The 25333-nt window shown below is 35.8% G+C and overlaps 1 protein-coding gene across 2 annotated transcripts in view; it reads right to left on the bottom strand.

The window, feature by feature from the left end:
• Positions 1-25333, bottom strand: part of LOC118740917 (afadin-like) — a 167926-nt gene that overhangs the window by 71117 nt on the left and 71476 nt on the right. For both annotated transcript variants that reach the window (XR_004993197.1, XM_036472670.1), the window contains exons 3-6: positions 9395-9503; positions 9105-9298; positions 7798-8262; positions 7651-7732 (exon numbers count right to left, since the gene is read on the bottom strand). Coding sequence is in view for 1 of the 2 variants with exons in the window: in XM_036472670.1 (XP_036328563.1) it covers positions 7651-7732; positions 7798-8262; positions 9105-9298; positions 9395-9503 (850 nt within the window). In the remaining variant the exon portion in view is untranslated. The remainder of the gene's footprint in view (positions 1-7650; positions 7733-7797; positions 8263-9104; positions 9299-9394; positions 9504-25333) is intronic.

Below are 25333 nucleotides of genomic sequence, written 5' to 3'. Positions count from 1 at the left end.
TTCAATTAAAACTTCTTTATTGAGTTCGGAGATTTAGGGCCGTTAATTATCTCTTTTCAAGTAATTCGATGGAATTTTCTGTAGTTAAGTTTAACTGATGAATGAAATAAATAAATAAACTATAGCTTAACACCTTAAAGGCCCTTAAATCGTTAATTATATATATATATATATATATATACACTTGTGATCAGCTACTTAAGCCAGCAACATTTTGATAAATTTTGGCTATTTTTCTTTTGTTTATTTAATGTTTATTATTTTTCCATAAAAGTCTAGCTCATTATATAACACACAGCATATAAATCCAGATTTCAAACTTTGTGTAAAAATTATGAATGCATACTCAAAAAACTTCTAAAAAATCTGAATAAAAAGTTGAAAGTTTAGCTGAAACTTTGCAGATTTTTCATAATTTTTGCACAAAGTTTGAAATCTGGATTTATATGGTGTTTGTTATATAATGTATTATGGAACAATAATAAACATTAAATAAACGAAAGCAAAATAGCCAAAATTTGTCAAAATGGTGCTGGCTTAATTAGCTGATCGCAAGTGTTTTGGTTCTTTGAAAAGGGTTGCCAGAAGTTAACATATGTAATTCAAATAATCGAGTTCGGAGATGTTTACGTAAAATACTTAACCCACCGTCACCACATCTGCACCGAGAATTGAAGAGATTGGAGTGTAGAAGTGCAATAGGGCTTTATTTTTCAGAAAAGGTTTGCCACATAATAGAAATTAAATTCAAAATATTAAAATTATTTAAAAAGTCGACGTAAATAATATTTTTATTATTAAATGAGAAGACGTAAATAATATTAAAATTATTTAAAAAGTATATGGGTATAAATCCAAATGGTTATGATTATTTTATTTTCTAACTGTATATAAGAGGGTTGCCACCTTTTTAAAAAGTGAAATTCAAATAATTGATGTGAAACTTCTTAATCGAGTTCGGAAATAAATATTTGCCAACCCTCGTCACAAAATTTTCAATGTCAAACTTTCTTAAACCTATTTTTTCTGACGCCTTCGTGTACACTTTTTCAGACTCCAACCAACCTCTGCTGACACCCATATTTTGATTACCAGTTACCTAAATCCCATGTTCATGTTCCATTGAATTTTTTAAACAGATTGCAACCCTCCCACATGTTACTTAGAAATGAATCATTTTCAACACCATTTCGATTGATACCCATATTAAATCAATTAATTGAACTTAAATGCATTAATTTTTTTTAATAGGTATTTACCGGATAGCAAACTAACATAATTTAAACCTTCTCCAAATATCTATGTCTTATGTCAAAATTTCGTCAAAATCGGTCCAGAGATTTTTGAATAAATGTGTTACACCACTTTTGCAACTTTACTCTATATAAATACTTTACTTTATATAAAATAATGTTGTACGGGCGGTCAGGTGGGCGTGGCCCGATGTTCCAAAATTTGGTCATCTTCTTATATATGCCATGGCGATTGACTTCGCCAAATTTTAACTTCGAAGCAGTAGTTCATTTATGCCAGCAAAACTGAATTAGGACAAGTGTGTAGTAGTGAAAGGAGTAAAACTTAACTGCAAAATTTATTAAAAATTTAAATTTAAATTAAATTGCAATTTAAAAAATTTCGTGAAATCGGCTTTAAGTGTACCAATTCTATTAAGAAAAATGTTTACGTCCCACGTCATATTCGTTTTGAAATAAACGTCCCGAGAAACGAAAAAAAAATATAAAGAGCCCATATAATTATTGTGAGAAGACGTAAATTATATTCGTCTTAAAATAAACGTCCCGAGACGAATAAAATAAAAAGCAAATATAATTATTATGAGAAGACGTAAATCATATTCGTCTTGAAATAAACGTTCCGAGACGAAAAAATAAAAATAAAAAGCCCATATAATTATTATGAGAAGACGTAAATACTATTAGTGTCTCTTAAAACAAGGCGACGTTTTTGATCATAAATATTAGAATAATAATTATTTGCGGTTTCTGCAATATTTTAATCCATCTATGCATGTGAGTCGTTACCACTTACCTCGTAAGTTACACAGAGACATTTACAGCTGCACTCAGAAACGTTCCTTAAATTAGCTCTAACGGGCACTTAACTAATGATCGTTAAATCTGTTAATTAATATTTCCTCTCAGAGTTAAAAATTATGAAAAAAATTTAAGTATGGCCCCAATTGCGGCCCTTCACTTTTATGGCATCACTCACTTTTTTCGTTCAGTTTGAAATAAAATAAAGAAATTAAAAATAAATTATATTTCCTTTTTATTTATTTATTTTTTCTTATTTAATTTTTATAAACAATCTTTATTGAATTTTGTTGCTTTTTTGATCTAATATTCTTTTGATTTATAGATTTTATTGCTTTAAAAAGGATTTTTTTTAATTTAAGACAAACAAGACCAATAACAGGCCAATTCTGGCATCTGTCTTTCAGCTCACCGCAGTCTTTCGAGAGACGAAAGTCTTTATATTTCGGCAACTATCTTGAAAGCCCCTTTCTGTATTCCGAATAACTAATTCGTTGCCGGGGATTGAACTCGGATCTTTTAAATGGCAAGAAAGTGCTCTGCTCACTGGGCCATTGCCACTGTTACAGCAACGTTATCGAAATTGAAATTTATTCAGAACAAACAAAAAATTTCAAAATCGTTCGTTAAAAAGTTAAGTAAAGGTTTTTGTTTACTTAACTTTAATGTTCATTAAATGCCGTTGACGAATCATTAACTGACTGTGAGAGGGAATTTTTTCAGATAGTTACTGAGGGACACCTTAAGTAATCATTAAACGACTGTTACTGCGGCTGTTAAAGGCGGATACATCGTTTTAGTTCAGAACTGTTCTTCCATAGGGTTGTTGCTTTATAGTTTATCTCCCAGTGAAATAGAAAGAAAAATTCAGAACTAGAACAATGAATCCGCCTTAAGAGACGTTCTTTTAAAAAAAATTCTGTACGATTTATGTGTCAGTTAATGTCTCCAAGAACGGTGATAAGTCACGATTCCTTATTGGCACGTCATGGCTACATTGAATGTTTCTTTGGAAATAATGGCACGTATATGATAAAGGTCCGCCGAACCTGGTCTACGGTACTCGTAGTCTCCAATTCGTAAGGGCCCGTAAATCTTCTAACAAATCTCGCTCTCGAATACTCCAAGTGCTGACTCATCGGGTGTTGTCATTGGCCATGCTTCTGCGCCATATACCAGCATGGACATGAGGGCCTAGGTTCGACTCCTAGTCAGGTCACCATCATAGTTTTTCTTTTTCGATGACGGTCTTTTTATATTTGTTGTTGTAGAGGCACTACTAAGCTCCGCCTAAGCCGATTTGTCCATCAATCGTTGTCGTCAAGCTCAACTAACGGTCAGCCCTTGAACCGAGCTTTTTCGACGTGTTGAACCAGAGAAAGGGGGGGGTGTTAGCTGGGTAGGATTGCGCTTAAATGCGGGAGTCGGTTGGTGTCATGGGTACACACATTGGGGATATCGGGGTTGTGTCTGGATAAGCAGCTGTTTTGGCGGCTAAAATATCCGGAGTTCGACGTTCTGATAAGTTTGCAGTTTCACCCACTGTTCTAAACTAGTCCCCGGCGACCAAACAGGTAAAGCATATTTCAGAACTGGCCAGCCAATTGCCTTTTATGTTGCTAACACAGTTTCTTTGTATTTGCCTATGTAGGTGCTGCCTTTGAGCAACTTAAGGATTTTGTTTCGGTTCCGTACTTTATTGACAACTGCAGTTGTGTATGCGGAGAAGGAGAGCAGGCTGTCAAAGGTAACCCCTAATATCTTAGGGTTTTTGAATGTCGGAAGTCCAGGTGATGAAGGGGGTCGCAGTTGATTTCGTCGGGGAGAGGATTGGGCTCCGTTCAGTAAAGGGGTGTTGTTTCGTCGACCTATCCCGTTTAGCGCGATCAAAGCCAAAGGTGTAATCACCAAAAATATTTTTTTTTATTCATAAAGCCATAAAGATGGCAAAAATTTTAATATTGAAATTTCCTTAGTTAAAATTTTTTTGAGTAATCGTATAAAAAGTAATACATAATAATAACCATGATAATAATGTAATCATTACATTGAGGTTGTTCACACTTTCCTGGTTATCAGGTTATCTGGTTAAAAATCATTATTTTGTAGTGTATTTTATTATTGTAAGCTGAATAAAAAATATAACCACATAACCTGATAACCACACATCGCTTTTTACACCACTGTGCAGCGAAATTACTCCGCCAATACACTCCCTAAACCAATTTTGCCGACCACTGATCTAAAGTGGTATGTCGTCTACCAAAAGCATTAATTGCAGTATTGTTTGCAAAACCAGTTTCATGGCAGCGGGCTGCATACTTTCATCATGACGTTTGGGCACGACCGACAGTTTGGCACCCATATCGATGAGCAATCTCACTGAGGACGTTCTATCCAAAACGTAAAGGCGACTGGAACTCATGTCGTCCTCCGAAGCCGCCGCATTAAATGAAGGGCCGACTATTTTTCCAAGCGCATATGCCAGAAAACACATGGCGGTCGGCATCGTGCTGTATTTTAGCCCAACAAGCGATGATGCCAGAAGAAAACGTCGTGTAGATCATGCTGCCTCTCTGCATGTAGTGACTGGTCGTGAACGTTGCGGAGGTGCTTTACTGCGCTGCTGCTTACCCACAATATCATGTCGTTTAAGCCGGTTTACCAATTCCGAAATGTTTGCTGTTATATCGTCGCTTGATGTACTGACGGCGTCGACGCTGATGCCGGAATTGTTATTATATTATCGGGTTTCCACCATCTCTTTACCAGCTGTTGATTCGCTATGTCCATTATTTGGCGCAATAACAATGTACGTTTCTTTTGATTTAACTCAGAGTTCTCGAATAACCGTCTGGGACTTTTCTCGATGGCCTCACCAAACTCTGCAATAAACCTTTGTTTCAACGCGTATTTGCCGGTAAAGGATGGTGACCAAATAATGTCGCTAGCGTGTGCCAGTACTGCTAAATTCATCTTAGCCACAATTGTGAAATATTTAGTTTTGTCTGCGGAAATTCCTGCTCGCACGAATTGAGCCTCCACCTGCTCAAACCATAAGCGTGAGTCCGAACTCCAAAACGATGGTGGCGTAACTGCCAGCCGTGTTACATGAAATGGAGCAATTGCGTCTTGAAATATTTGCTCATTGTCGTTTGGCATGTGGTCGTCTACAAGGTCACAAATTTAAGTCGGGATTTTGAACGCTCTTCGGGGTCACCTTATTGAGTTTGATATACATATTAATATAATTCAAATGGAAAAAGGGTATGGGAATGCTATGGTCGTCTTGGCGGAGTTTAATTAACAGTCTCTATATGTATATAATTTGAATGTAAAAAAGATATAGCCGCTATGGTGGATCTGATTTAACAATTTAAAATACGTAATATAATTTGAATGAAAATATGATGTGAGCGCTTTGGCGGCAGACATACAGACATTACAGACATTGAAGTCGATAACATGTCCTCGACTCTCCTATTGATTCAAATTTTTAAGTAATTTAATGAAATCAATACAAGCTTAAATATAATAGTACGGTTCATGGAACTTTGAAGTGTTTTTTTTTTGCAAAATGGCAACAATATTGAATGAATAACCTATCGCAACTCTGGATCGCAAATGTGAATTTTTTTCAAAACGCCACGCATAAGGGAAAACGAAAAATGTTTACAATTATATTTCGAAGCAGCCTTGACTGATATAAATACTTTTTCTTGAAGTATTGGAGAACAATAAAAAAACATGTTTTCCGCGACTTTGACTTTGCAATGATTGTCAGCTCAAATAATATGGCACTTGTCGCAAGAGTGTTCATATAAAAGTAATAAGCTGTGGCGCAAGGTATCAAATTTTGCAACAAATGCGATATTTGCAACAACTTTCCGACGTTTCACGAATCCCACTAGCATTCTGTTATAAAAGCTATTGTCGGCTAGAATTGAAATTTATATAACGAAGTTGGTCGCTTTTTGAAAATCGTTTGCTGTTTTTCTAGGCTGCTATATAGTGTAGCAAGTGTAGGTTTGAGAGTGATCACTACAGACATATAGTCTGTTTCAATACGATTCCGGTTTCCAGGATTTAGTCAGAAATTACAGGAAGTCATTCTTATTGAAAAAAACCTATAACTGGGAACACTTCTGAGAGAGTAACTGAGCAACTTTTGCTAGTCAGAAGTGCGGAGTTTTTCTTCTGGAAAATTCATGAAAAATGTCAAACTATAGGCAGGGTTCAATTTTTAAACAAAAAACAGAACGCGATGAAAGCCAAGAAAAAATGGAAGTTTACCACAAATTTTTGAATATGTACGCATTTATTCTTATTTGCATAGATTTTATTAATTATTTAGTGATCTTTCAGCCAAATCAGTGTTGTACCAATGACATGTAAACGAACCGACTGGCGGAAAAAGTGCTTTTTGCGTTCCCGTACACTTCTGCATCGGTTCTCCTTTAACACACACTTGAGAGAGTAAAATTGTAGTCTGACAGTTCCACAAGTTTTAGTCCGAAGTTCAAAGGAACAAACCAATAAGTTCGGGTCTTGATGGAAAAAACATATTGATTAATTTTGACTATTAAATTTTCAATTAAAAATCAAATAGATCACTGACTTACTTAATATTTTATAATATAAACGCTCAAATCTTCATTAAACATTTTTTTGTGCTTAAAACTCCCATTCAAACATATCGAAGTAATGAATTTCATATAATGTTATCACTTTTCACAATTTTTGCGAACCACTCAACACGAACTCTCTTTATTTCTGTTCACTGCTGCGTCATGTACGTTCAAATATTACCAACTCAATAGTCAGGCCAGTCAACAGAAACTATACGGAAGCGATACAGGTCTCCCAAAAATATAAACAAAAATGCAATACATAAAAGCTTTTATGGGCATTCCATGTAGACAACATATCGCACATTTGCTGTAAGAGTGTCATAATCTAAGAAAAAAATAAAAATTTAGTTAAGTATACATAAACGACCTCTACCTCTTCTTCTATGTTGTGTAAAAATTTCATGGCTGTATCGTTTAACCATAGCTCATTAGAAGAAAACGTATTTTCATTTTTACTATAGGAGCGTATGTAAACTGTAAACTTTAAAGCCGTTTTCCCGAATTTTTGATTTTTTTGATTATGACACTCTTGCAGCAAATGTGCGATATGTACTTCTGTTCCCGCCCAGCCATAATTATTGATAAAACATTTCTTAATTGTATGGAAATATTGCAGCATAAATCTATGGGCAACTTCAAATTCTTGAAAAATACTCAAATGTGCTCATATTGTGCATACGTACAAATATACATATTCATTGATGTTTACCATCTTATGCTTGCGATAGGCAAATTTATTTTTTCAATAGAGAAGAAATAGGGGAACTCATGAATGAAACTATCGTGCGTCTATCATTGTAGTTGTTTCACAAATTATCTTGCTTATATGTATGTATATGTGTATGAACATGTGTATATCCCTGCATACGATATTCATAGTACATATATACACACATACTTATGCATAAGCATGGATTTCATCGTAATATCACTTCTCTGAGCTACAAATATATCGCAGTACATACCTCGTGATGTTGGGTGGTTCATCAGTATGGAGAGCGGACATTCATCATCGTCGAGAATGTATTGCGTTCCATCGCTATTCACCTACAACAAAGGAACATTATTTATTTAATTTAGTTTTCTTCGCTTTGTATACAATTTATTCAAACCTGCACCAAACAATAGTGTAAAGGATCAGCTTTGTCCAGACCATATTTTGACAACATTTCCCGAACGACGGCCTGAGCACAGTCGCGTATAGAAAGTAATAACGTTTTGTACGGAACATCTTGACATAGGCTCTCGCCGTAAATCTTTAGCGTCCCACCGGTGTCAGGCCCGCCATCACGTGATCGGAATTGCTGCAACTTCTTCTCAAGCTTTTGTTGTCGTCGCCGACGCATAACAGCTTCTGGATTGGAAATCGAACGAGTAAATGACGTCTCTGGCAGTTCGGTGTAAAGTTTTCCAGCCACTTGAGTTTCACCCTCTCTACAATCGTTAGCAATTCCTCCGTTAAAGCCGCCAGATGTCGATTCAGAATTTAATTTTGCGAGTTTTTCTTTCTTTTTTTGTTCTTTCTTTTCCCTCTTAGAAAGTTTTCGTTTGAAATTCATATCTGACTGTTCGATTGGCTAGGTAGGAATGCAGAAAAAAAACGTGAATTTAGATTAGTTTTAAACCGAGTGAGTTGTAGTTCGTGGTTAACGAATTCAAGAAAGTTGATACAAGCACTCGTAAAATGTAGATACAAGAATTAGGATAGCGAGTTGAAGTAGTTCATAACACTATGCGACAGTCAAAATCGGGATGGGATGAAACCAACGGGAAATGTTATATCGGTCAAAAACAAGTTATACGTGGCCCGGCGTTTCGCTGGGTCACGTCTAGGAAATAGGGGAAATTGTCATCTTTGGTGGTCTTTTTTTTTACATAACTCGAGAACCACTAGTCCGATTTTGCTCAAATAAATTAAAAAAAATTAAAAATTACAATTCCTTTAATCTGTTAATATAACGTTTTTCTATATACTCAACAGTTTTGCCGGTAAAAATAAATGTATGAAGAAAAAAAAAATTAGTTTTGCCTAATTTATTTTTACCGGCAAAACTGTTGATTATATAGAAAAACGTTATATGAACAGATTAAAGCAATTGTAATTTTTAATTTTTTTTTTTAATTTGTTTGAGCAAAATCGGACTAGTGGTTCTCGAGTTATGTCAAAAAAAAGACAAAAAGGTGACAATTTCCCCTATATGATAGTTACTAACTTCAAATCGATATATCTCGATTCCTAGACGTGACCCAGCGAAACGCCGGGACACGTATAACTTCTTTTTTACCAATATAACTTTCCCCGGTAGTTTGAACCCTTCCCGATCACTGACCCCTACCATTTGTCTCACAGTGTAATTATTGTCCATACAAGTATAATTTACACGTATTTTGCGCACATATTTTTATTACTTTTGCTTACCGTAGTTTTTTGGTCAATATTCTTGAGCAAGAAACGACCTTCACGATCATCGATATGCCAATTTAACTGCACCAATAAAGGCTTTTCGTCAGGGTTCAAGCGGCGCTCTTCGCCATTCGCATGTACCTCATAGAGGGCGTAGTTTGGCACTGACAGCATACGCATGTCGGGACGAAATTTTTCGATTAGGGTATCTGCAGAAAATCATTTGCAACGAAATAAAATTAGAGTCGGTGAAAAGGAAAACATATTAAATATTAAATTTGACATCAACGCAACAGTAACTGTACCAATAACATCTGAGACAGTGGCGTCAGAGGCCACACGAATGCATTTGGTAGCGACTTTTTGTCCAGCATCTTGGAAATAAAACCGCATGACGCCATGAAATAGCAGGTTCTGTAAAGAAATATAAATTGCAGTAGTGAGGATTTAGATTACTTCATAGGGCCGAAAAAAGTTCAATTTGTTTCCGGCGATTTTGAACAGGAAAGTAAAATTTTTTCGCTATAAATGATATACCGTTGTAAAGGTATTAAAAAGCCTACAAACCTCCCCCAGAAAAGATTATCCTATCCTATCATACTAAAAGGCTAAATTTTTTAGGAAAACCGCCCCCCGTACGCAATATAATGTGAAGTTGTAAGTGGATCCCACGAGCGACTGAAGTGAAACTTCTCCTTGAATGGGAGTCATGAAATCCCCAGTTTCAAAAAAATCCACAAATACATTATCCCCAAACAAAAAATCGACACACTTTTTTGGTTGCCGTGTCATAAAATCTCCAAACTTTTGAATAAATGATATTACCGACCGTATAAACAATAGCCCAAGCTGAGTCTTATCTTTGCTCTGATTCGTAGTTACATCTTTTGTGTTTTCTTTTTACTTTTACACGCTTCAATTTTGTTTGATTCAAGTTTTTCGTTCTTTATATGGGAAACAACGAAAATGTCAAAAGCAAAGCAAGAAACTTCAAACGCCTTGACGGTACGGACGCATGTGTACTCTTCGCTTTTCTTCTCACCCCCTCTCTTCCATTTGCATACAGAATAGAATTCAATACTTGAACCAATGGTGAATAAACAGGTAAAGTAATAAAACAGCTATCTCGATTTAATTCTGAATGCACATATAACTTGCATCGTTACGTTATCACAAATTCTTTCGCAATTTGCACTTATAACATATTTGAGATTTATATCCCACAATATTTCACTTTGCAATTAAAATTTGTATTTGTCCATTAATCTTTTGCTTTAAACTATTTAGATAAAGAAATGCTGTAATTTTCCATTTATGGTTTATGTAAATGTGTTCAACAATGAAACTTGTGTTTATGTAAGTTCATATAAAATATGGTGGGATGCAATAACACCGTACGCAATAAGGCCATAATGGCTTTATTTCGCATGGCGATTGGAAATAAAGCTATAATTTCGATACGGCCTTATTTCCAACTAGAAATGGAAATAAAGCTATTATGGTTTTATTGCGCTTTTTAAAATATTTCTTTGGAAAACATCAAAGTAGTAAAGATTATACATGAATAAGACAACAATTAAAGACATGAGCCACTTAACAATAGTACGAGATTTTATTTTTTGAATTTTGAATTGTGTCGTTATTGTAGAGGACCATCGATATATTTATGACAGGAAAAGATACATACGTATGTATACTTTTGCAAAAAAACTGAAATTCAGTCGGACACCGCCGTTTACGAACAGCTGTTCCTTATCTGTATATATAAAAATGGTGTGAAAAATGTATAGTAATTCGTCAATTGAGAACGGTTGGGCCGATTTGGCAAAAATTTTTTCTTAGTTGTTCGTAATTGCCAGGAGAAGGGAAACCCCTCCGGGAAAGTCAGGAAAATCGAATATTCATTTTTTTATGGAATTTTTTGAGCAATTTCTTCGGAAAGGCTTTCGAATGGAAAAATAGAAAATTCTAAGTGAAAAACTCGGAAAAATCCGGAATAACGCGAAAAATTTGAATTTTTTCGACGGAATTTTGCATTTTATCGCACGATTTTGGTGATGTGAAGCTTGGAAAATTAAGGATAATTGTGAAATTCATTGTGAGCATAATTAATTGGGCCCAATTTCGTCATATGTTTCATAACCGATTCAAATGGTTGCTGCTTTTTTGGAAAGGTCTTTACAAGGAGTGCACAAAGTTTTAATTTTTTCCTATAGGTGGTACAGGGGTCGAGCTATGCTAAAAAAAAATGCACTTGGTACGTAGGTAGCCTTTTGCCTAGATTAGCATATAGGATCAATTTTTTCCGTTAAGTGGACCGATCTATTCGAAAAAGTCTTATTTATGGTCCGATTTGCTTGAAATTTGGCACGTATGTAGGTAGCTTATTGCCAGGATTAAAATATAGGATATTTTTCTGATAAAAAAAAAAAAAATCATAAAACAGGGTTGAAATCTTGAAATTCCTGCCCGTATTTTGTTTGTAAGTCAAAGATGAGTGGCATTGTGCTACTATGATAGCACGGCCGAGTAATCATAGCCAACGTATGTACAGTAGTCGAAAAAATTATAGCCGCACCAAATTTCACAAGTTTTAAAATATTATTTTTGTTGTTATTTAATTTCGGTTAGTTTTTTATAGTTCGTTCTTTAACAACATCCGTATAAGTACAAGTTTGAAGGCAGTGTCACACGATTGGGAGTTTGCCAAAATTTGGTGTAAATCGTATCCCAATTGTTTGAACACCCAGAATATTTTTCACTATCCCAATCACGAAAATTAATTTATTGAAATTTTTCAATAGAACAGCGCTGTATTGTACCAAGCTTTTGACTACAAAAAAAAAATTCCCATTTTTTTACCAATAGCCCAATATAAAAATTTACTAATCTGTACAAATGTACCATTCGAGTGACACTGCCTTAAAAATATATGCAATTAAAAACAAAACTACAAATTTTCTTTCAAATTTACAGTTTTTTAATTAAATTCTGAGTATGCAGTTTTGTAGCCCATTGAATTCTATTAGAATAAAGAATTTTTAAAAGTTCGAAATTTGTACGAAAGTTTAGTGATTTTTTTTAATATTGCACAAATGAGTAGTCCACTTGCAAACAGCGTTATGTGATTTTATAATAGTGAGCCATAAATTAAAAAAACGTCCACAACAACAACTAACGTCCAAATTGTATATTTCTCTTTGTTTGTTTGTTTTTTTGTTTATTGATTTATCCTAACACCACAATTTTACAATTATTTTATAGTGCTAGTCAAGCGTTTACAATTTTTTTATTAAATCTAAAATAACATATGTATATGATACAGTGTATGGCAATTTAGAATATACTTATGTATTTGGAAAAGAGGGAGAGGGCGGGGGAAACAGAAGAAAAAATAAATAATAATAAGTAGAAAATAAAAAGAAAAAGAAAAAATAAAATGTATATAATAATATGAAGGAATTTCAGGTACACACAGAGTAAACAAATTTATATATTAATTGCATTCATTGCTATAATAGTTAGGTAATTGGTTTTTAAAAGGTAGCGCATTTTTTAGTTTTCGTAATCTAATAGGAAGAGAGTTCCAAAGTCATATGGAATTGATTAAAAAAACTTACGTTCAGAGACAAGGGTGGTGTGTACTAAAAGTTCAGACCTCGATGATTGGAGAAATTGAAGTATTTCGTACAAATAACTAGGCTTCTTGGAATTTATAATTTTGTGTTAGGCAACTAGTGTTCTAACTTTTAATAGGTCATCAAACGAAACGCTGAATAACTTTTTAGAAAATGCTGAGACATGGTCAAGTCTTTTTAGCGCGTACACATACCTGGCAATGTTGTTATAGACAAAATTTAACTTTTTCTTACATACACAGTCACAATTTGCATAAATTTACACGAGACAAATCAGAATTTAGGTCACTAATACAATTACGGACACGACTAATATGGTAGACAGACGGAGAAAATTAATTTGAATTAACAAGCATAAATGCAAATTAAAATTGTACCCTTACAGACGGCAGTAATGCGAATAACCCAACCACAAGGTCGTGGGTTCGAGTCCCACGGCCAGTTCTTTTTTATAAGTTCTATGTTTTTTTACGTTGCTTTCAGTTAGTTGTTGTTGACTTTTTAACAAAATTCATCTCTAAAAACTAAAATTAACTTATAGTGAAATAAGAAATGTGATATAAAATAAAGCAAATGAAAATAAAATAAAGTAAAATTAAATATATAAATAAAATAAAATAAATAATAAAAACAAAAAATTTTTCGCAATCGCTCCAACCGAGGATCGAACCTGGCAGCTACAGGCTTGTGGCTCGCAATTCTCACCACTCGGCTACCGCGTACGCAAAATTCGACTGCTTCGTTTGCTTACTTGTACAAAAGACAACAACTGGTCGTTTTTACCAGTGTTGTCATCGAAAATTCCCCGTATCCGAGTTAATTCCCAAACATTTCGTGCATTTGTTCGGCTGCTTATGCCCATTTTAAAGAGGAAAAGCAAATTAGGGCTGGTTATGCAAATAATCGAGCCCATTTGTCCACCGTATAACAGAACATCTTACATACAATTGCACATCATCAGCATAAATGTGTACATTACAGTTTTTCAACACTTTAGGAAGGTCATTAATGTATAGGATGAATAGAAGCGGGCCGAGGATTGACCCTTGCGGTACTCCTTTAGATACGGCCAGGAAATCTGACGTTATGCCGCCAATACTCACAGCTTGAGTTCTATCGCCAAGGTAAGACCTGATCAGAGCAGTTGCGTGACCTGCGAAATTAAATAAGTTTCTCAATTTAAGGCATAGAAGTGTATGATCCACAGTGTCGAAAGCTTTCGAGTGGTCGAGAAGTGTCAGAAAACTGATGCTCTCCGTTACATCCAAAAGAGCCGTGGTGCAGCTTCTTCTAGCTCTGAAGTCCGATTGGCGGTCAGTCAAGAGACTGTTATCATACACATATGCACAGATTTGTTTGTGCAGGATACGCTCGATTACTTTTGACAAGAAAGGCAAAACAGATATAGGCCGGAACTCATTATTTGTCTTCCGAATAGGTATAACCTTAGCGAGCATTTCGGAAAAACGCAAGTTGTCAAAATAGCATTGATTAGGAAAGTCAAATGTGGCAGAACCTTTGGTAGAATAATCTTAAGAAAGACTGAGCTAGTTCCATCAAGTCCAGCTGCTTTGGACTTAATGGAGAGTATGGCTTGGACAACATCGCAATCATCAACATAACATTTACACGATCACGGTAGTACTCATAACATATATTATCACCAGATACAGTTTGTCTTACAAAGGACTTATTTAGCTCATTGACATCCGAAGTGGAGGGAGCATTTTCTACGGATTTGCCTACTCCAATCTTCTTAATAGTGTTCCAGGTTTGCCTGGAGTTTACTGCAGTTTCGAATTTTTCTTTATAAAACACTGACTTAGCCGACTTTACGGCTTTGTTAACTGCAACACGGGCTCTTTTAAAACGACTCAGTGTTTCCGGAGATCTGTACCGTTTCCATCGCGAGTAAGCGTGATGACGAGTGTGCTTTCGTTTTTTAATACTTTCAGCTTAACGGGAACGAAGTTGTCGAAAAGCATATTTATTTGATCTTGCAAGAACAACGTCTTTTCATCGATGGATTGCAAGTTCTGAATAAGTCCCCAGTCAACCGAATCGACCGCAGCTGCGAGAGAATTATAGTCAATTTTTTTAAAGTTGCGGTATAAGAAAGAAGCTGGCGATTCGGATATTTGGAAATCAAATATCAGAAATATTAGGTCATGTTTTTAAAATGTTGGTGCAGATAGTTGATTGTAATAGAAGGATTTCCGCAGATCACTTACAAAGAATACATCTAAAAGTGGGCTGTTAGTAGAGGTGAAATGCGTTGGCAAGGAAGTATTTGTTGCCCCAGCGATTCCATACTCAATCTTATACTGGTATCCATGAGCAAGTTGCTATTAAAGTCTCCAGCAATTAAAATGTCATTATAGTTCACGAGTAGCGGTTCCAAGAAATCCGAAAAGTCCGTAAAGTTGACACTGCGGTTAGGCCTATATACACAACCATCAAGAATTTTTTTATTGTTTGAACATACGTCAACGAACCTCCCTACAAGAATTGTGTGATGGAAACTAACACATTCTCATTTACCTTACTAACACATTTACAAACTTTGCGCTGGTTAAAAAGAGACAACTGAATAATGCCATAAGTCGGAGGAAGACGGAACACAAATGTTTACATCAGATTTTTCACACTGCCCTTTAGAATTTGATAGAAACTTGTAGGCAGCCAGTGACAGAAATCTCTATCAGTCTTGCCACTCAAATGATTTGTCAAATGATAGTCACTGTTCTTGTAGGGCTATATACGACCAAAGCACCACAAGACGATACACAATTTAGTTTACAAGACAGACCATTTTTTACATATATTGCTACACCTCCACCATGACCATGCCTATCAGCTCTAAAAAGTGGATAACCATTTACATGCAGAATATTATTGTTGTGGTGCGAGGAGACCCACGTTTCGGATATACACACAACATGAATATCTGAATTTTCGATGAGATATCTAAATTCGTCGAGTTTTTTAAACAAACTTTGCGCATTCAAAGGTACTATCTTAAAGCCTGTGACACGCTTGCTAATAATACGCAACATGCGCACGCTTAAAGGCTAAGGGCGACATTATAAAAGTAGTGTAAGTTAATTATGGCACTGCATCTAGGTTCTAAAAAGTTAAGCAATGAAAGATATCCGTAACATTTACAAGATTTGTGTACGTAAAAGGTAAAAGAAAGATCATGACAAAAGACGAAGGCAGTATTTAAAAATATAAAATACATATTAGTTAGTAACAGCATACGAGTTTCGCGTTCAAGTTGAAGTTTGTTGCGTTGATATGCTGTTTTATTTTGTAAAAATGGCGGCAACTTTTTTCGCTTTTTCAGATGAAAGCAGATTTAAATATTTCGTTTGAAATAAAGTAGTGTAAGTTAATTATGGCACTGCATCTAGGTTCTAAAAAGCTAAGCAATGAAAGATATCCGTAACATTTACAAGATTTGTGTACGTAAAAGGCAAAAGAAAGATCATGACAAAAAACGAAGGCAATATTTAAAAATATAAAATACAAATTAGTTAGTAAAAGCATACGAATTTCGCATTCAAGTTGAAGTTTGTTGCGTTGATATGCTGTTTTATTTTGTAAAAATGGCGGCAACTCTTTTCGCTTTTTCAGATGGAAAGCAGATTTAAATATTTCGTGGTTATGTTTACCCAGAGACTCATTAACATAGAAGTGGGCGTCCGAGTTAATACCCACGAGTGTAAGCTGCAGCGGTTTCTTGTTTATACGTCTAAAATTTGATATGGTTTGAAGCAAACCGTTCTACTCTGTGGCAGTATAAAACTTTATATTTATGGCAGGGTCAGTTGTGGAGTTTTCAGTTTTCCTAGTTCGAAAAATGCTTTTAATGGGAGGTGGTTGAGTGTCCAACGAAAAACAGAGGTGATGGAAAATGCTTTGCAAGTTTTCACCTTCCTCATGGAGTATCCCCGTTACACGAACATCGCAAGCGGAAATGATACTTTCTTGTCTGGAAACTTTTGTTTAGTATCTGAAAATTTGGATAAACAAGAGCCTAATAACATTAAAAAACAATATCGCAGTGTGGTAGTTTTTGCAAATTTGATATATAAAAATTGAATATAGCGAGTTTTGAAACAGTAAATTTTACATATCTTTTTTTAGCTTATCGCGTTCGCTCTTCGATGAAGATTGGTCTCCTTCTTTTTTACGACGCCTTCCACTAGGCACCGAAACTACCACGTTTTCTTGCATTTTTCTAAGTTCATCAGAAGATGGAGACTTTTGAAAGTGTATAAATAAGTATTATAGCGACTTTTGCAAATAGTAGTTAACATTTGATGCAAGATTGATGAAAGATTTTGCACTGTATTGTTAGTGGACATGAAACTACTTTAAATACTGGTACGTTACTCACCAAAAACTAAAAATCTAAAAAAATTTACATAGCGCCTTTGCAAGTGGACTGATCAAATTTGGAAACATGGATTTCAGAACACCTACATCCCCCCTCCCCCCCCCTAAATACGGCCTGGATTAATACACAGGCCAACAAAAATGGAAAAAATTTGATGCAGCAAATGTTAACGCTATTTTTGACAGATGTTTTTGTGCTGATTACGATTCCGTAAGCATAAAGTTTCCATCAGCTCCAGATTTTAAGAAAAACGAGGTCAAAGTGTTAAAAAATCGCGTTTTTTGCAATATTTGAGAAGCTCTAGCAAAGAAACAAAGGGTGGTAGAACCTTCCACTTAGATTAAAGCTAAAAATCTCGACTACCATCCCTGTAAATTCCTGTACCTTAGCTTGATGGTCACTTATAGTCATTTGATGAGCAGAAGAAACTGATTTTGGGAAGTTTGAGTTACCTACCGCAATTAAGAAAAAGGTGTTATAACCGTCCCTCAAAATACCATTCCTGCACCTTGACCCTAAGGTCACCTTCATTTGTTGAACAGTTAACAGTGATTTTTACACATTTTTCTTCAATTGCATATTTTCCAGTATTTTTTTATTGTTGGACGATAAAACGTAAATGTCTATAGGTGACCATCAGGGCAGGGTGCAGAAATAGTATTTTCAGGGATAGTAGTCTGTAGTTCTAGCTTTAATTTAAGCCTAAGTGGAGGTTCTATCACCTTTTGTTTCCTTGCAAAAGTTCTAAAATATTGCAAAAAACGCGATTTTTTGACACTTTCACCACATTTTTCTCAAACTATGGAGCTGATGGAAACTTTATACTAACGGATTCGTAGGCAGCACAAAAAATGTATCAAAAACATTTTTAACATTTGCCGCATCAAAATCGGTGTTGCCCTGTATTACCTACACTAATTATATGTATAAAGAAAAGCAACTTCTTTTTATAAGAGGTGATCTCGCGAACTGCAGAGATTGGTACAGTTAGAGCTGGCACTTTAAAGCGTGGCCGAAGGTCGCCTACTCAAAAAGGAGTTGTGCGCGCAAAAATATTGCATATGGCATACCCGAATGTTGAAAACTTAAATCATAACTATTTTAATTATTGGTACTTAAAATAGTTTTTAAGAAGGGTTGTTAGATTTTATGATTTAAATATTTAAAAAAAAGTTAATTTACGCCCCGCATTCGTAATACTGGGGTTTTAAAATGCGTATATTTGATACCCCTTTTGACGAAGTAATTTGATGTTTACCAATGATTTTCCCAAGTGCCCGTAAACTGTGGAAAATTACCGTAAGAATGTTAACATAAGGCAAGAGCTTCTTTACTCACATTCCGTACATTCGTAATACGTTTTTCCGTTCACTTATTCATTAGAACGTTTGTTCCCGGATAATATAGGGCCGGATAATCTGAACGCATTCATTTCATTTCGTCTCTAGTATGGAATTCATAGAGTAGTGCATTAAAATAAAGCGTTACAGAAACCAAGAAAGTTTTTGCAAATTGTTTTGCGAAAAAATTTAATAAAATATTAATATGACCTAAGTATTTCATTCTCTTCTATTTCTTTATAACCACTGTTCCTGATAAACTACACGACTATTCTCTTCTAGATACAGACTGAATAATAAATAAACACGCCCACGGTCAATTAATAGAAAACATGTGTGATCTACAAACAGTGTGGCCAGACATGCATTTTTAGTTGAAGCGGTTGCAATTTCAATTATGAATTTATTACTCTTTTGTAGAATTTTGAGTATGACTTTATTTCGCTTCTGGATTGGAAATAACGTCATATGGTTTTATTTCCAAAACAAAATGGAAATAAGACCATATGGACTTATTGCGTATGTTGTTATTGCACCCCACCGAAAAAATATACCACCGGACCAAGACCGTAAAATATACCACGGGACCAGGACGTATGTTAGCGGATGTTACGAGTTTTACGATAGTTTTTTTTTACCCCAAGCTCCGTCTAACCTAAGAGTTTTGTATTTCAAACGGGGGTTTTGTTTTTTTGCTTCTCTATTCGTTGAATGTATCGATAATGTATTCGTTTTATAATTTTCTCTAACTTTTCTCGGACAAAAGAATCGAAAAAGTGCATAGGCATCGCTTTAATAAAAATTATATAACAATTTGTCAAAACATTAAACAAGTAAAACATTAAACGAATGTAAGTAAAAGTAATTTGAGCATAAATACATATAGGTACTTACATACATACATTTTGTATTAATATATTTGGTACCACCAAATGATAATTTCAATGGAACAATTTAATGAACCATATAATAAATCGGAGTTAGTATTGAAACTCCTTTGCAGGATAAATGTATTAAACTAAATAACTGACTATCCTTATCACGCAAATATCACAATTCGAAAATCCCGTACGCACATGACAGTCTGAACTTATTAAAAAATTTGAATTAAATTTTTTAACAGGTGGCAACTCTTAAAAAAAATAAACCTCTATTGTAAACAGGTCAAGCTTTTTAATCTGACACTTCATTTTTGAAAATAGAACGAATCGTGCAGATTTGATGGCACTGACAAAAACTGAAAAAATGATTTTATGCATTAGCAAAAAACAAATTACTTCAAAAAAAGCAGAAAATGAGCAGGTTTTATTTGTTCTTACGAAAGTTTAAAACTCGTACTACTTAATAAAATAATAAAAAATAACTAGTTTTTACATATATTTTTCATTCATTCCATCAAAAAATTTACCATGGTTTTAATTTTTCTTAAACAAAATTGTTTTTCTGGAAAATCGCAGGGACACCCTGTGTTTAATGTTGTTCCAAAATCTTTATTCCTGTAGTTCTCTACTATCTATATGAAAATAAAAAACGTCAAACCAATATTTTATTTGAAAGAATGTATTTTTGACATTTGTTTCCGTGAAGAGTTTACGCATGGCTATGCTCTTTTTAAAATTTGTATACCCGAGCGCACTTGTGCACAAGGGTATATTAATTTTGTTCACATAACGGTCGTTTGTAACAGCCAAAACGAATGGAGATAGATATAGACAAATGTATACATAAATGCTCAGAATGAATAGAGAAATTGATTAAGCCATGTCTGTCTGTCCGTCCGTGTACACGATAACTCGAGCAAAAATTGAGATATCTCAGCGAAATTTGGTATGTAGTAGAGCTCGGGCAATTCGGTTAATCGATTAACCGAATTATTCGAATCTGACTGAAGTCGACTACTGTTAATCGGTTAGCAATATTCGAGTAGTCGAAAGCTGTCGACTATTCGGATAACCGTTCACTTTAGATTATTCGGTTAACCGTTCATTTTCGGTTAATCGAATATTTTAAGTTCGAGTTTTTTTTTGCATTTACAGATACATATACATATATGAAAAGTCTTGTTACACTCGTAGTACATATATAAGATTGCATGTGCAAAATTAAGGCAGACTTTTTTTGCAAGAATGTGCGCTAATTATTGAAATGTTATTGCGAAATATTTTAGAGACAATGGCTAAAGCAATACCTACCTCTCATTTTCGCGATTTTTGTTATGCATTTTTGTTAAATAGTTGTTCAGTGAGGATGTGGAGGAGTTGTAGCACAAAACTGCACCACATATGGAACTTCCTTTTCGTCCTCTGTTTTTTCGAAAAAATCCCAAACCCAGCTCCTTTTGCGTCCGCTCATTTTTGTATCTGAATATACATACATATGTGTGCATGTACATATATATTTAAAAAATTTTTTTTTCATTTGTCAAAGAAATTTCAATGAGAGTTCGGTTACTGAAATTCGATTTGCTACAATGCTCGAGTAGTCGAAGCAAAGCAACTATTCGAATAATCGAAGGCGGGCGACTACTCGAATACCATTAACCGACTAATAAGCATGCGAAAGGTTACGAATCGAATAATCGGTTAACCGATTAGTCGAATAGTCGGATAATTTTACGAGCCCTAGTATGTAGGTCTCCGTTAACCCAAGGTAGGTTGGTATTGAAAATGGGCGAAATCGGACGGTAACCACGCCCACTTCCCATATAACGGTACTTTCCAGAAATATGAAAACTGCGATATTTTAGTAACTACTGAAAGTAATTCACTCAAAATTGATATTTACAATAATTTTAAGACGAAAAATAAGAATATTATAAATTTTTGGAAAAAGAGCGTAGCCACGCCTACTTATGGTTACATGTGTATATCTTGGTAACCGCTGCATCAATTTCTTCCAAACTTGGCACAGTTGTTGGCCTTGGTACAGCATACTAAATGACCGAAAATTTAAGAAATCGGACAATAACCACGCCCACACCCCATATAACGGTAATTTAGAGAAATACAAAATCTTCGATAAATCAGTAAATAGTAAAGCTAATTTATTCAAAATTGATGCTTGCAACAATTCTTTACCAAGAAATACGTTTATGGTAAAATTTTGGAAAATGGGCGTGGCACCGCCCACTTATGATCACATATGTATATCGGTAATCGTTCTACCAATTTGTACCAAACTCGGTATTTTTATTGTGCTTGCCACATAAAAGCAAAACGTTGAAAATTATTGAAATCGGACTAAAATTACGGCCGCTTTTCATATTACGGTAAATTTCAGAAATGCTTGAAACTGCAATATTTCGAAATTTAAGGACGCTAATTTACTCAAAATTTATACACCCCGGCTTACCATCTAGCGGTAGCTTTCGGAAAGGTGAAAAAAACATATATTTAATACTTGCGCCGGGTATTTAATGTTCGGCTCCACCCGAACTTAGACTTTATTACTTGTTAGTATAAAATTTGTCGACTTTAGTGGCTTCCTGGTGATATATAGATTATTTTATAGGAAAATTTCTCTTTGACACTTTTTAGTGAATAAATTACCTTTACAAAAATACCAAACATGTCCAAATTGCAGACAAAGAATTTTTCGATTTTTGCCCACTTAGGCGGCACTGTGCACTGGTCTGATAAACAGCATAACGCGGCGACCTATGGCTGACCTTATCATCATACCGTCTGCCCTTAGTCATCTCGATTGATAAACCTGCCGACTTTGCTTAGGCGGAACACCGGACCTATGTCAACTTTTCTAAAGCTGATTGGAAAGGCTTCGCGGAATTTAATGAAAGCACCTTCTCTGCCCTGCCCACACTACCGACGTCCACGTAGGTGAGCGTTAGTTCCGCAGGGTGTCACTGCTGCTGCAGCTCGCTTTTACCCAGCCGGTTGTATAACGGACCCCCGTCCGAACATTCACACTGAAGCGGCTGTTCTAGCCGATGAGCTTGACAACCTTCGTCAGGCCGATCCTGGAAATTCCCGCATCAGGGATCTCAATACGGAGATTCGGCAGCTTGTGAACGTACATAAGCGGAAGAAGTGAGAAGAACCTCTGAAGACTTGCAACTTCACCTCTGGTGTGAGTAAGATTTTGTCAACCGTGAGGTGACTGTTCAATCCGACGAAACGCGACGACAAAGTCTAAACCTCATTCGGCGACCGCGCCTTGTCCGATGCGGATCGATGCGCGAGCCATTTTAGCCTAAAATTTTCGCTCAGCCTCCGGCGGATAAAGCCAAACGTAGAGTGACCAGAAGGTAGAGTCGGGAAGGCGGAGGTCCAAAGCCACGGGACCCGACGGAATATGCATGCTGATGCTGAAAAATCTTGGTCCTGCGGTTATTTAGCCAAGGTCCTCAGCCTGTCAATGGCCAATGGGGAAAGTGGTCCCACTGCTCTAACCGGGGAAACCAGCCAACAAGGAGAGTTATCTCCCGATAACCCTCCTTTCCCCGCTAGCTAAGACACTACAGGCCTTGCTACCCGTATTATACGAACCGCCTGACCCCAGCACGGTTTACGTAAAGTGCACAGAAGAACAACAGCACTTAGCGCCATAAAAGCCCAGATAACACGTGGCCTAAACCGCAACCGCCCCTGTGAGAGAACTGTTCTAGCAGCGTTGGATCTGTCAAAGGCGTTTGACACCGTCAGTCACTCCACGCTACTAAAAGACATACGAGGCCTCCTCTCTCCCACAGAGACTCATTTGCTGACCAAAAGTCGAGAAGTAAACAAATTGATTTGAAATTTAGTTTTTGGGGGTTTTTGAGGTCGTTGATTTCGAATATAATGTCTGATTTTCGAAATTCAAAATGGCGGATCCAATATGGCGACCAAATTTTATACTTCTTTCTCTTTCATCAAAAACTTATATATTCGCTGATTTCGAATCTGATGTAAGATATTGGATTTTAAAATGGCGGATCCAATATGGAGACTAAATTTTAAATTTTTTTGCTTTTCAGCACAAACTCATATATATGGGACTTTTCGAGCGCAGATTTTTTAAATTCAAAATGGCGGATCTAATATGGCTATCGAATTTTATAATTTTTTCTTTTTCACCAAAAAATGATATATATGGGGGGTTTTCAAATTCGATGATTTCAAATCTGATGTAAGATTTTTTAAATATTTAAATGGCGGATCCAACATGGCGTTATCGGAAAAAATTTTAGTTTAAAAAATTAGTTTACTTTTTGCTATATATTTTTATCTAATCATAGCTGCTTCAAATAAATATTTTTCCTTTAGATATAAGCTTATATTTGCGTTTACTTGAAAGGACACTAGCACAAAAAGAATATTACTAATAATTAGGCTAGATGTAAAGTTGAAAAAAATAACGTAACGTGCAAGAATCCATTGTTCACCTACATACTTGCATATCATTCTTGCTATTTCCTTTATGTAGTTGTTATATTCCTCGGATGTGCTCCTTTAATAATATTTCGCAGCAAAATCATCTTTATTTTCTGCTGCTTTTCAAACATCGAAAAGCATGGCAAAACACGCGTGGAAGTTTTCTAAGAAAAAAGCCCATTATTAAAAAAAGTCAAAAAAGTGCAATATGATTCTCAGCCCACAAACTCTAAATCGAACATTTTTATTGCCCACAAAGCTTTAAGACCGCCAAACGAAACCATTTTTTTTAGCTCTACTTAAAGTGGAATATTATTAGCCAAATTAGAGTCCATTTTGAAAATTATTATTTATTATTTAACAAGCTATATATTAGTTTTATTTTTTGTTAATCATACAAATATTAACTTTGTTATTCATTTCCATTCTCTTTTTTGAAGTATCCTTCTCACTTGAAGACTTTTACTTACCATTTCGAACTTTTAGTAGAAATGTCAACTTTAACAGATGATATCTCAACGGGAAAACTCTTTAAGAAGATAATTCTCTGTAGAATTAGTTTAGTGAAGGGACAAAACAAATCGATTTATCCATATTTTAAAAACAGACTTTTGGCCAGCTGCCAGACCATAGTGCGGTGGTCGGCGAATTATCTGAGTGGTCGACACTCGACTTTTATATTTCTATGCTATCTCAACCATCGATTGTCTTTTACGCTGACGATTGCTCGATAATGGCGTCTGGGATGGCTCGAAAGTAAACGGTTACCTTCTCTCCCCTACAAAATCCTCAGCTACCCTGTTCACCACCTGGACGAAGGAGGGCAGACTGCAGCTGGACGTGGGTATTCACGTCGATGGCGTACCAATTCCGACGGTGAATAGCCCGAAAATCCTCGGAGTCACTTTCGACAGTCTGCTCTCCTTCTCCGCGCACACAACCGCAATTGTCAACAAAGTACACAGCCGCAATAAGGTGCTCAACTCGCTAGTCGGCAGCACCTGGGGCAAAGACAAAGAAACGTTGCTGGCAACATACAAGACAATTGGCCGGCCGGTTCTAAACTAGCACCAGTGTGGTCGCTGAGGACCAGTAGGACGCAGAGGATGAAGCTACAGACGACTCAAAATACAGCACTCCGGACAGTGACCGGATGTTTTCTCATGTTGCCACAACATCACCTGCATGACGAGGCGCAAATGCTTCCCATAAAGGAGCAAGACACAAGGATCTGCAAACAATTCTTAGTAGGGAGCCACAAACATGGACACCCAAACAGACACTTGCTTGCAGAAAAGGCCTCACTAACGCATGTCGGAAGGTATCTATACGAACCGACGGACGTAGTCTAGACCGATGAATGCCGTTCTGGGCACACAACCACCTGACATGGATGAAACGGAGCCAGGTCTGCCACGGGAGACGCGGACCACAATAGCCCAACTTCGCTGTGGCTACTACAGCAGGTTGAACTCGTACCTAAGCAAACTAG

Source organism: Rhagoletis pomonella, unplaced genomic scaffold (genome assembly GCF_013731165.1).
Source record: "Rhagoletis pomonella isolate Grant_MI unplaced genomic scaffold, Rhpom_1.0 Rhpom_scaffold_00006, whole genome shotgun sequence".
In the NCBI taxonomy this organism is placed as follows: domain Eukaryota; kingdom Metazoa; phylum Arthropoda; class Insecta; order Diptera; family Tephritidae; genus Rhagoletis; species Rhagoletis pomonella.
This window is presented reverse-complemented; position numbering and strand designations above follow the sequence as displayed.